General features: G+C 32.6%; 1 protein-coding gene across 10 annotated transcripts in view; it reads left to right on the top strand.

Annotated features, from left to right (window-relative positions):
* The window catches only part of KANSL1L (KAT8 regulatory NSL complex subunit 1 like), a 150416-nt gene that overhangs the window by 47280 nt on the left and 88911 nt on the right, over nt 1-14225 (top strand). For 8 of the 10 annotated variants that reach the window (XM_045806636.2, XM_045806633.2, XM_045806634.2 and 5 more), the window contains 2 exons: nt 527-724; nt 5417-5538. The exons of 1 other annotated variant lie outside the window; for it this stretch is intronic. In XM_045806636.2, the coding sequence (XP_045662592.2) occupies nt 527-724; nt 5417-5538 (320 nt within the window). The remainder of the gene's footprint in view (nt 1-526; nt 725-5416; nt 5539-14225) is intronic. One more of the 10 variants, XM_087863156.1, reaches the window with a different exon arrangement.

The following is a 14225-nucleotide window of genomic DNA, read 5'->3' as shown; positions in this document are numbered from 1 at the left end:
GTGCAATCCTGCCCATGATTGCTGGCTGGCAGCAAAGAGTTGGAACTCCTAAGAGTGCTCTGAAAACAGTTAGTATAAAGTCAGAATGTTGTTTGGATGTTTGTAAGGTTGGTATTTTAATTTATGAAACTGGGAGTACTCAAATGGAAATGCTAGTGACGAAAATATCTGAAGATTATATGAGGAAGTGCTCTAAATTTCAGTGTGAAATGTTCATATTCTGCATATAAGCCTTTATTTTAAATGTATCATGCTTTTATTGCTAATAACTAAAACCAATAAGAAAAATAACTGCATATATACAATTTATGACAATATTTTATTAGCCTAACCTATCAGACATACATGTTGCTTTAGCTCCACCTGTCTTAAATCAGCCAATTTTTTACAGTTAGACTCTACTTTCAAGTGTACTTTCTGATTTCCGGTGATGATAAGAAGCATGGCTTCAAGTGCATTGTAACATTTATGTTGATTTAGCAATCAATTTGTTTTCATTTCAACTCTTTAATTGCTGTTTGCCTAGGAGATAGTGATCCTAGAAGAATGTCAACTTCCAAAAGACATTTTGAAAAAACAAATACAATTTGCTGACCAAGCGGCTTCATTAAATACTACAGGGAATCCCCAGATTCCCCAAGACAGTCAAGATTCTTTACCAGAACAAGATTTTGAAATGTCACCAAGTAGCCCTACACTTCTTCTTCGCAACATAGAAAAGCAGGTAATGTGACAGAAGAGTAAGATGTGAGTGCCATGAAATGACTTTTAATCAGTTTTGTAAACTATTCAAATAAATCTGTGCGTCTGCTTGGGATATTAGTTATTAAGGTTTGCCATTTGACATTAAATTCAATTAAAATATGTAGTATACGATGAGCCTCTCTTATAACATTGATATAATTATGATTATTTAAATACATAAAATATTTTTAATTAAAATTTTTATTAAATTAAATTAATTTTTAATTAAATACATAAAATAAAATACATAAAATACACAACCATAGGAGGATAACTCATACTAGGATTGGAATATCTTTTTTCTTTTTTCTTTTTTTTTAAGATTTTATTTATTTATTTGATAGAGAGGCAGCGAGAGAGGGAACACAAGCAGGGGGAGTGGGAGAGGGAGAAGCAGGCTTCCCGCTGAGCATGGAGCCCAGTGCGGGGCTTGATCCCAGAACGCTGGGATCATGACCTGAGCCAAAGGCAGACGCTTAACGACTGAGTTACCCAGGCACCCCAAAGGAATATCTTTTCTCTAACAAAATTGTTCATCATTGGACTTTTTTTCATGAGGAAAGAACAGTGATGCCATTTAATAGATCTGAATGGTTGATCAATTTATTGGTAGAGATTTTTAGTGAAAGATATCAGAATATGAATTCTTTCATTAAAAAAAAAGTTCATGTAAGTAAATGTCAAATAAGCCCCTAACAAATTATTTGATTCTAAAGCTTTTCCTGATATTGAAATTCTATTATGGATGACGCTAGAAGTTTAATTACGCTGTCCTCTATCCATCCTTTGAAATCACACCATTTATTTTTATTTAGACTTTGGTGGCTCTTGAACAAACCTGGTATCTAGGAGTTTGTTACCTTGCAATCAGTCTGTATCTGCTGAAATATACCTAGTTGGGATCATAGCTACGTGATTCCCTTGTTCCAGTGAGTAAAGTGGATTCCTGCCTGTTCACATCTAATTTTTCTAGTTTTTTTTTGACATATATTGTGAAATAATTTAGTACTACATTACTACTATTTTATTCCTGGTAAGTCAGAGTATGGTGCAACACCTCTCCCATATTTGTTAAATTTACAATTGCCTGGAGTTTTTCCTTAATTGTATAATTGCACAAATGCATAATCAAAATACTTTTATGAATATTTTATAACTCATAAAGTTATTTTTTTTATTATCTAGTATTAAATTGGAATCCCCTTTACCATATAAGTGGTGTTTTAAATAGTGTTGGTTATGTACCCACTTCCCTCTCTTTTTACTGTCTTCATCCCATGGGATCACTACCCTTTCAGTTTGGCCTTAATTGTTTCACACTCCAGAATAATGTATTTGCTTGGTCAGTCAGGTCTTCTGTTTTCTTTACCTGTAGGTCACTACTTTATCCTTTGGAAGGAGATTTTTTATATTTTTTCTTTCTCCTTGGTAGCAACAACTTGTTTTATTAGACCCGAGTTAACATCAGAACTGGCTAATTTACAGGGTCTAGCACAAAATGATATTACATAGCTCTTTGTTAAAAACAATTTTGAAGAAATTTAAGTCAGTGACAGCAGGGCATTAACCAAGCATGGGATCCTTCTGAGGGCAGCCCTATGTGACTGCTCAGGTTGCTCACCCATGAAGTTGGCCCTGGGTATTATGTTTATTTTTGGTCCCATTGCTGACAGGAATGCCAGAGACTTTGAAAGAGCAGGGAACCAGGAGTTGTGAGAACAATGGCAATGGCTCTAGATACAGGGAGAAGAGAGCAAAAGAATAAGAAAGGGACAGCAGCAATTGCCGGTAGAGGTCATTAGCAAATTGCCTATGAACAGGTCATTTGCTCTTGAAACATATGCTAGTAATGTTTTTATAGGCCAATTAAAAACATTGTTTTGAAATACTTGCTGAAGAGGGTTGAGAATTAAGTGTCAGGGATAGCAAGCCTCATACTACACATATTTTTCTTAAGATAACCTGTTGGTATATAACTGTTCACTAACCATAGTGGACTTTGAATATAGATCAAGTATTGGATGATTTGATTAAATTAATTTTGTTAGAATAATGTTTTGTTGGGGCGCCTGGGTGGCACAGCGGTTAAGCGTCTGCCTTCGGCTCAGGGCGTGATCCCAGCGTTCTGGGATCGAGCCCCACATCAGGCTCCTCCGCTATGAGCCTGCTTCTTCTTCTCCCACTCCCCCTGCTTGTGTTCCCTCTCTCGCTGGCTGTCTCTATCTCTGTCAAATAAATAAATAAAATCTTTAAAAAAAAAAAAAAGAATAATGTTTTGTTTACCAAACAAAATTTATTTATGTATCTCAAAAGTAATTAAAGAGTTAGTAGTTAAAATATAAAGGCACTATTGAGTTGTCTACTGGTATCATTTTTAAAAAAACAACATTGATTATAGTATTAATGTATACTTGCATTATTAAATAATGTATTTTGTTCATAAATTAAAAGATGACTTTCTTTTAGAACTTTAGGTAATTTAAAATAAATTTCATATTGGTGTGTTTACATTAAAAACCTTGTTATCCAATAGCTAGTAAGTGTTTTAACTTTCAAGTTGATTAGTTTTTGTTTTCAAAGTTTAAATTATGCCTCTCCTAATTTTACTTTTTTTCTCATTTTTACTATGAATTTCTTATCCCAAACATGGACTCAGATATTTGAGATTTTATTGGGCTGAATTGGTTGGTGGCTATGCTGTTCTTCTGGGCCAGTTATTCACACATACCTAACCAGTTACCTCAGTGGGTTTAGCAGATTTTTAATGATATTTTTGGCAATAGAACAATGAGAAGAGTGTATCAGTGTTTCAGACTGAAAAAATATGAGAAACTTTATAAATTTGTTTGTATGACTGAACTAATGAATACTTACTAAGTGTATAAAGAATCTATTTGTATTGATTTTGAAAATGAGCTTTAATCTAAGAAAGTAATAATTTTTAAAATGAAGTCATTAGATACATATTTTCTTTCAAGAAAATAAATGGTAAAAATATTTCAGGGTCTTTTTCAAAGACTTTTTGAAGAATTCAGATATTAGATTTCTGTTGTATTCTTTAGTCTCATTATTTCTAATAGCATGTTATTAGTTTCATACAAATGAAAAATTTAAAAATAATTATTTCATATACCCCTCTATTTTATAATGAAATATCTTTCAATTAATAAAAATGGCGAAATAGGACTACATATTTAAAAAATAAAATCATACATTATTAAGTGAGAAAACCAGGTTTTAGAAAATTGATGTGACATGATTTAATTAAAACAGTGTGTGTGAGGGGCACCTGGGTGGCTCAGTCGGTTAAGCGTCTGCCTTTGGCTCAGGTCATGATCCCAGGGCCCTGGGATCAAGCCCCACGTAAGGCTCACTGCTCAGCGGGAAGCCTGCTTCTTCCTCTCACGCTCGGCTTGCTTGTGTTCCCTCTCCAGCTGTCTCTCTCTGTCAAATAAATAAAATCTTAAAACAAAAAACAGTGTGTGTGTGTGTGTGTGCGCGTGCGTGTGCGCGCTTGTGTAGGTGTATGTGCATTTTGTATACACTCATGCTCACATACATTCACTAACAAAAAACAGTCTACGGTGATGGGTATATACCAAGATATTAGCAATGGTTTTTCTTTGCATAATATGATTACAGGTGACTTTCTTTTCCTTTTTAAGCCTTTCAATACTGTCCCTTTTTTCTACAGTAAACATAGATTATGTGTGTAATAAAAATAGTTGTTATTCTTTTGTTGAAAAATACTGTTCCCACTGATGTGGCCTATATTTATTATAATTGTTACAGGTTGTTGTTTTAAGAATAATTTTATACATTTAATAGTTATGTATTACAAATATATTATGTATATTTAAGTTTAGAATAAGGATCAATGAAAATTTTGAGTACCTAAACAAACCTGATATTTTTGAGTTAGGAAAAATATTGAGAAACAGTGTAGCATTGAATTCAAGCCTGAATCTGAATCCTAGCTCCATTTCTTACCAACTTTATAATCTTTATTCAAGCTGCTTAATTTTTTTTTGCTTCAACTTCCTCAGCTGTAATTGACTTTAATAATAGTAATACCAGTCGTTCTAATATTAAATACTTTGCAGCTTGCTTATAAAGATTAGAAATAATCTATGTTTAGTGCTTTGTGTAGTGCCTTGAACATAGTAGGCACTTAATAAATTATAGCTATGATTTTTTTTTTTTTAAAGATTTTATTTATTTGACAGAGATAGAGACAGCCAGCGAAAGAGGGAACACAAGCAGGGGGAGTGGGAGAGGAAGAAGCAGGCTCATAGCGGAAGAGCCTGATGTGGGGCTCGATCCCACAACGCCGGGATCACGCCCTGAGCCGAAGGCAGACGCTTAACCAGGCGTGCCTATAGCTATGATTTTATTATTAACTTGACTGCCTTAAAGAAAATATTATGTAGATGCTATTAGCTAAATTCAAATGTTTTAAGAGGATAAGATGAGTAGTTAAAAGAACTGTAATAAAAATGAATATAGAAAAGGAAGAGTACTTTAAAATGTGGTTTTATTTATAAGTGGAAAAATTAGTAGTGGTATAAATCTTTGTAGATTAAATATTTACTAAAATACAAACATTTACTAAGGGTGTGAGACCTCACATTTCTTGCTTAGCAGTAGTAAAAGGTTAATTGTTTTCTTGCAGAGTGCTCAGTTGACTGAGATCATCAACAGTTTGATTGCCCCTCTCAACTTGTCCCCAACTTCATCACCCCTATCCTCCAAATCCTGTAGCCATAAATGTTTGGCTAATGGCATTTCCAGGAGGTAGGTATCATGGGATAGTTTGGTTTCTAAATTTGGCTTTTATTTTATTTTATTTGATCTTTTAAATAGTACAGTTGCTTTTTTCTTCTTATTTAAGCCCTATTAGAGTACAATGAATAGGATTGGATACATTTTTAGATATCATCAAACTTATATAATTAATGTAACTATAAACTTGAGAATGAGGGAGAACGTTTTCCAGGATGTAAAATGTTTGTAAAAAAAGAAAAATATTGATATCATTTGCTTACAGAAGTACTGCTTTTTTAAACATACCTTCCATTTTGTACATTTTATACTCTTTAGCTCCATACTGCCCTTCAATACATTTTAAGAAAAAAAAGACCCTAGATATAGTTTGGGCACAGAAGATTGGTAGATATCATCCATAAAATTCAGTCTAAGTTTCACTTAATCATTTTGTATCTCAGCTTTTATAAGGTAAAATTTTTCTCTGAATGTAATTAGTATAGTAATTACTGTAACCTTTAGCAATTTATTATCAGTGAATACACACACACCTATACATGGGATCCCTAATTCTTTTTTGTGAACAGCTTTTTTGCTCTTTTATTTTCCTATTTTGAAGATTCAGTTAGAATTAAAGATGGTAATAGAATATTATTTTTCTAAATTTTTTCAAATAAAATTATAACGTGGGCTTCTTTAACTATCATAGAGGACTGAGTGTAATTTAATATTGGGAAATATTTATATTAATAATTATACAATTTTTGTTTAATTTTGTTTAATATAGCATTAAAGGAAAATTCATACTATGGTGAAAATTATGCTAAGTAGCCATCACATTCTTCGTGAAATTAGTTGATATAAACTGAGCCCTAAAATAAATATAATGTTATTTGGGTTTTATTTCTAATTTGTTATTTTGAAAATCTCATTTTTAATACTTTCACTGTTTCATTTGTGCCAGGTCATTTATTCATAGTTCTGCCACAGAAAATGTTCTTCTATTGGTTTTGATTTACTGTTTGTTGATTTTATGTATTCATTCCTTATATCACTGATGATTCACTTTGAAAGCAAAGATTCTCACATATTGTATAGGGCAACTCTGATATCTTCATTTAGGAGAACATATGCTAATTGAGAAAATCATAATTTAAGAAAAAAGGAAGTCATGATTATAAGTTGAGCCATTAAACACCATTAAATTGGCATGGAAACATTGTGATTTGAGTCAAGCCCATTTTAGGTAACATTTTGTTTACCTAATCAGGCATTACACTATTACATATATGTAATATATATTATATTATATATGTATGTATATGCATATTATATTATATATGTAATATATGTATATATATTATATATATAATATAATATATGTAATATACATTACATATATATATATATGAGTGTGTATCTGTGTACATATTTTCATTTTAATGTACTTGCCTTTATTTTTGGTTATTCACATAGTATTTATTGCATACCTATTTGCTGTATGTCATATAGTCAAAGTTATAGGTTACAAAGATGAAGACAAGTCTCCACTTTTAACTAGCTTACAGTCTCATAGGTGAAATATAATTATTTAAAATATGTAATAATGAAGGAATTGTGTACAGTTATTTGAATATCTGATTTTATTAACTTTCATTTTTGAAAAGATACCTCATAAAGATGCATGGTTCCACATGAAAGAGGTGTTAACATTGGCTTTATTTACTAACATGAAACTTTTTCAATTCTGTTTACTAATAGTTCAGGGGTTCTTCTTGAAATCTGCTAGTAATTGCCATCTTTCCTGATGTCAGGTATTTGTTACTACAAATTAACTGGAAGGTTACTTTTGAAAGTTTATGACAGGGGGTTAGGAGGGAAATGAAAAAAAAAAGTTTATAACAGGTTTAAAACCTACTTAAATTCTTTGATAGATTTAAGACGAGATAAAAATCTGTTCAAATTTTTGAAGTATTCTGGATATGTAACTGTTTTAAATTTGTTAACTTTACTAATTTATTTTATGTTCGGCAGCAGTCAACATTTTTTCAAAATGCTTTCTATATAAATGAGTTCTTTCAAAAAACTTTTATTTTTTTTTCCAAAAGTATTTTCACATTTGTTGTCAAAATATATTTCTCTTGAAGAAAAGATTTTATTTTCTGGCATTTGCTAGAAAATGTAATATAGCTACCTTTCATCAAAGAGAAGTTGAGCAGGGTGCCCGGGTGGTGCAGTCAGTTCAGCATCCGACTCTTGCTTTCGGCTCCAGTCATGATCCTCAGGGTCGTGAGGTAATGAGATCGAGCCCCGCCTCAGGCTCATTGCTGGGCATGGAGCATGCTTAAGATTCTCTCTCTCCCTCTGCGCACAACCCCCCCACCAAAAATGGTGAACAAATTCAGAATATTAGGGTTTTGTTTAAAATGTATAATTTATCTTTAATTTTAATAACTGTTTTAAAATGTTTTGTTACCGTAAACTGTGGGATACTTCTGGTTTCATTAAAATTTTTGTAAAAATTCTCTTTATGATAATATATATAATATATATAATATATCATAACATACAAGTCTATTTAACCATAGAAACATAATTACTGGAATATTTTGCAGATAAGAGAGTAATAACTTTGAAGGAAATGTAGAAAATTTTGAGGATTTGTGGTGGTTGTGTCAGATGCTAAAGGGAGGTCTGAAAAATGTCTCCTGTTTTTGCCAATTATGAATTGAGACCTTAGCACAAGCAGTGTAGTGGCATGATGGAGAGAGGTAAGAGTGGGCTGATAAGAGAATTGGAGATGAAAAAGAGAGGAAGGAGTCAAGATTACACTTTCAAGGTTGCTGACTGTAAAGGCTATAATAAAATAGATGTACAAGGTCAAGAAAGGGATTTTTGTTTTTAAAATAGAAGAAATATAACTATCTTTATTAAAATGAAGGGAAAGAGCTAGAGATAGCAAATGAAAAATGTATATCATAAAGTTATGGAGGGATTTTATATAAGGTGGAAATACACTTGTTCCTTTAGAGTGGCATGACAGAGATTAAGATGGGTGTAGATAAAGTTGTTTATAAAGTGATTGTAGCCAAGTTAGGAGTGGGAAAGGAAGCTGTAGGAGTTAAGATAGACATTGACCAAATCAAACATTGCCTCTTCCCTTCATTTCCCTACCCTTCCCTCCTCCTTTTTTTGTAACATGAGCAGCCCACACCTGGAGAATGATGTTTTGTGGTTTCTAAGTTACCGTTTTTTTTTTTTTAACCCCTTAACTATATTGCAAAAAGTGCTTAATTGATATTTGTAAAACTAATTAAGAATTTAAAAGTATTCTCTAATTGAACTTTTTGTAAAATAAACAAGTACATAATAGTGAAATTCTGTAAATTTAGTAGATTATTTTACGGTACTCAACATTTGAGAATATTACCATAGATTTTGAAAATTACTTGGAAACACAATTTTATATTACAGTAATAATGAAAAAGTTTTGGTTTAAAAATATCTATATTGAAGGAAGGTAAAATTTATCTATTTATGAGCCTTTTGCACCTGGGAGTAAACTGTTAAATGAGGGAGTTAAATGTTAAAGAGTAAGTTTTATTTCTTATATCTTTGTGTTTTTCCAACATTGTTTTTATTTTTTTCTTCACATGTAATTAAATATGAAGAAAACATCTTTAAGAATCAAAGGTTTTCAAGAGTAAGGGCTTAGTTAATGTTACTCAAACTTGACAATCAGAAAACACTTTCTGAAGATGTGCCTATGAAGCATGTAAATACTATTCATTTTATGTATTTAAGTAAATGTGAAGGTAAGAAAATTAATCATTTGAATAAGAACTTTAAAAATCCTGACAAAATGTACATAATGTAGAATTTACCATTTTAACCATTTTTACGTCTAGTGCATTAAGTACTTTCACATTGTTGTGCAACAGTCACCATCATCCATCTTCAGAACTGTCTTCATCTTCCTAAACTGAAACTCCATACCCATTAAACAATAAGGACCCATTCTTCCTTCTTCCCATTCCTTGGCAATCACCGATCTCCTTTGTGTCTGTATGAATTTGACTACTCTAGATATCTCATATAAGCAAAATCATACAGTATTTGTCCTTTTGTGAGTAGGTTATTTCACTTTGCATAATGTCATCAAGGTTCATCCATATTATAGCATGTGTCAACATTCCCTTTTTAAGATTGAATAATATTCCATTCTGTGTATAGACCACATTTTGTTTATTCATTGATCCGTGGGTGAACATATGAATAGCCACCTTTCGGCTATTGTGAATAACGGTGCTTTGAACATGAGTATACAAATATCTGTTTGAATCCTTTTTTTTTTTTTCCTTTTCGTTTGAGTCCTTGCTTTTAATTTTTTGGACATATACCCAAAAGTGGAATTGCTGGATTGAGTAAGAATATTTTATTGTTAATATTGAAAATAAGAAATTAGTGAATGTTAATATTTCTAAGCCAAAGGCTAAGAAAAAGCAAGAAACCAGAAAAGTCAGCAAAGCGCAGCATCTCCTTTTGTCTGGGCCCAAACTCTGACAAAATTGAAGTTTGATAGCTTTGTGGGAAAAGAAAGAGAAATCAAAGCCAAATAAAAAATCAGGTGAAATTTTCATAGCTTGTGGGGTGAGAAGAAGATAAATCAAAGCCGAAACAAATCAAAACCTTGTCTATGGTAGGGAGATAAAATGAGATCCTCCTCCAAGGGCTACAGCCTCAGAATAAATGTAAATCAGAGGGAAAACTGTTTCCCGTTCCCTATGTAGGGCACCATGGGGAGAGTTACCTTGGTGCTGAGCAGAGCAGCTGCTCAGAAAACAAAACCTATCTATCTTTTTTTTTCTTTTAATTACGACATTTTAGTCACCATATAGTACATCTATCTGTCTTTGAGATAGCCTGACCATGGTGGGGACTTTACCATGGATTTTCATTTCAAATTTGCATTAATGAATCATCCAGGGAATCCCTAGTTTAAAGTGGCTTTGGAATGGGTGATACTACAAGGTAGATGGCAGAGGCTAATGTAGCTTTTCTCTGGAGGAAGGCTTTGTCTTTTTTAGCTCCAGGAAATTCTCAGGAATAATTTTTCAAGGCAGTGATCAGCACACAGTTAAATATAATCAGATGTGTGAGGAGAGCAATAAAAGTAAGGATAAAGAGAAAATAGTATCAAGAAGATTACAAAGGTTTCAGATACTAGAATTATCAAATAGTGATTATTTTTTTTTAAATAGTGCTTATTTTGATTTTGGAAATAGAACATAGGCTTGAAAATATCTGCAGGGAAGAAGCTATAAAAGTTACATAGCACATTCGAAAAAGGTCCAAATAAAACTTCTGAAAAATACTGACATTAAAAACTAAGTATTGAGTTTGGCAACATTGACACAATTGAAGAGAGAACATGTAACATAGAAGAAGATAGATTAAAAGAAAAGTTCTAGATTGTAGGAAAAGAAACAAAACTATGGAAAATAAAGAAGAGTCATTTAAAAATGTGAGAATATATTGAGTAGGTCTAATATAAGACTTAATTGGAGACCTAAATGAAACTAGAGAATGGAACAGAAGCAATATTTGAAGAGATATTGACTGAAAAATTACCTGATCCGATGAAAGACACCAAATTCAGGAAGCCAGATCCAGATTCTTAAGCAGGACAAATAAAAAGATCCCTAGAAACAGGAAATGGTGGGGGTGGCGAGGGTGCTGGGGGGATGGAACAAAGACAGATGGAATATCTAAAAGCAATAGCAGAGGTGGGGAAGGAGAAGACATCGCTTTAACAGTTCGACTAATAGCTGACTTATCAAGAGTAGTAATGAGAGCCACAGTACAGTGGAATGGTATCTTCAGTGTGTTGAAAGGAAATAACTGCCTAGAAATTCTTTACCCAGAGAAAACATCTTTAAAGTCTGAGTGTGAAACACAAATGTCTTCAGACAAATCAAAACTAAAGAGTAGGTCACTAGTAGACTTTAATTATAATAATAACAACTGTAAAGGGTGTGTTTCAAGCAGTTGGAAAGTGATGATCCTACATGAGTAATTTGAGATGCAAGAGGGAACTAAGGACAAATGAAATAGTAAATAATTATATGGGTATATTTAAACAAATAGTAGTAAAACATGTCTAGTGGGGCTATAAAAGAAAAAAAAAGTCCATGGCAACAATAGCATACAGGTCAAGAGGAAGGCAAATGGTTTTAAATTGTTCTCAAGTCCTTGTGTTATTCGGGACTCTGGTAAAAGTACTGATTGTGATTTAACTTTTTATCATTCTATGCTAAATATGAAGAGGAGGTCCACATGGTGGGGAGGAGACTTCATAGGTGCCGAGAATATTCCATTTCTTGGCCTGAATGGTGATTATGGACATTGGAGGTGAAGCATTTATAAGTTAAAACTAAGATAAACATTTTATGTACTTACGTATAGGTATCTTACATTTCACAATCAAAAAGTTAAGAAAAATAGGGTACAAATTATATACTTCAAAAAGGGAAAATAGAGAACACAGTGGCCACCATAGGTTTGAAAAAAAAAAAAAATTAAATGGCATTATTATCCTAAACCTGTGAGCAAAATTTGACTAGTTGCACACTGTTTAAATAGTAATCATGGACTATCAAAATTTTAAGATAGAAGGAAAATAATATTTAATTTGTTGAAAGGGAAACAAATCTTATTTCAACATGTTACTTTAAAATTTAGTGATAAAGAATGATCTAGTTTTATTTTAGAACCCTTGCCCTTTTCTTTATCTGTCATATCTTTCTTAATCTAGGATGTTTGTTCTGTCTTTTTCAATGAATGCGTTCATACATGTGGGAAGCAAATGAAGAATGGCAAAAGAAAAGGACTTATAGCTGTAGTATATTTTTGTCTCCTCTGATCTGAAAAGTACTCTTCTATGTACTTGTGAATTTTGAGGTGCATACTCAGCTGAAATGTGTAAATTAATACAAATGTCAGACCTAATAATAGCAGTATAAAAATAGGAAGTTACAGAATGTAGATACAGACAAAAGATACTTTTAAAAGTGATAGGAAATTTGGTAATTTACCATGATAAATAATATATATTTACCTTATAATTCTTAAAAGTCATTTTGGTGTCTAAATATTTGTATTCTCTCTGCTCCAAAAATTTTATCAAGACTTAACCAACATTTGGCATTACTCAGTTTCCACTCTTACCCAACTTTTACAATCATACTGTCTTTTTTTTTTTAAAGATTTTATTTATTTATTCGACAGAGATAGAAACAGCCAATGAGAGAGGGAACACAAGCAGGGGGAGTGGGAGAGGAAGAAGCAGGCTCATAGCAGAGGAGCCTGATGTGGGGCTCGATCCCATAACGCCGGGATTACGCCCTGAGCCGAAGGCAGACGCTTAACCGCTGTGCCACCCAGGCGCCCCTACAATCATACTGTCTTAAAAAGTACATGTTAGTCTATTAAAATGTAGTATGCCACAGAACAGATCATTGACTGAGAGTTAAATGTATGTCTTGCAGTAGACATATCAGATATTGGGAGATAGTATATGATTATATGAGCAATAAATAAGACACTATATACAGAACTCTTTTAACAATGCCTGGCATAAGAAACAGCCTAGTAATGTTAACCACGGATATTTTTATGTAAGGACATATTATGTATGTTAAAACTGCATATTTTAAGAATGTATATTAAAATTGTAGGCATTATTTCTTTCATATTATGGCATTATACTAGTCATTGATTTAGAACTATTCTTACCTTTTTAAAAAAAGTGCTTCCAAGTGGCCTGAGTTATGATGAGGATTTTAAGGGATGCCCGGTTGGCTCAGTCAGTTAAGTGTCTGCCATCAGCTCAGGGTCCTGGGATCAAGTCCCACACTGGGCTCTTTGCTCAGTGGGGAGCCTGCTTCTCCCTCTGCCTGCCACTCCCCCTGCTTATGCTCTCTCTCTCTCTGTCTCTCTGACAAATAAATAAATAAATAAAATCTTTAAAAAGACAAGGATTTTAAAGCCTATGTAGGGCCAGCTATTACTGAACATTCATCATATAGGTACAAGGAATCAGTTTCTCCATCTGATTTCTCCACCTGTTTCTCCATTTGATTTCTCCACCTGTTTCTCCATCATATCTTTTGGGGAGATATAATAAAGTTGCTGTCCTGCCTTTGGTCTGCCTGGTTGGTAAGGAACCCTGTAATTAAACCAAGCACTTGAAAATTCAGTGTAAAAACAGTGTTGGGTTTTATGCTCAAATTACATAAAACACACATCCTCAAAAGGCCATCTTGGGACATTTAATCTCTGCCCACCCCAATTGTAACTTGTATTCATTTTTAATCAATTATGGTGTTTTTCATGATTTAGTGGTTTCAGGGTAACTTGTGGTTATGAGTATAGAGTATACATTTTTATATATTCTTTTTGTTTTAGACATTTTGTGACCTTGGGCAAGTCAGTTAATCTCTTCACATCTTATTTCTTTATTTTTAAATTTACTGGGACACAAATATACATTTATATTTGTAGTAGAAACTACTTTATACATTTATATTAGTACTGCATTTATATTAGTACTAGAAACTGCTTACTACTTTATTTTTATAAAGTAGTTTCTAGTACTAATATTCTTCAATTAAATGTTTATTTTTGAGGAATTTCATTTTTTTTTAAACAAGTGAACA

The sequence above is a fragment of the Ursus americanus genome, chromosome 1 (genome assembly GCF_024610735.1).
Source record: "Ursus americanus isolate L20-20 chromosome 1, mUrsAme1.1.p, whole genome shotgun sequence".
Classification (NCBI taxonomy): domain Eukaryota; kingdom Metazoa; phylum Chordata; class Mammalia; order Carnivora; family Ursidae; genus Ursus; species Ursus americanus.
The sequence above is the reverse complement of the archived record's forward strand: the minus strand, read 5'-3'. Positions and strand labels throughout refer to the sequence as shown.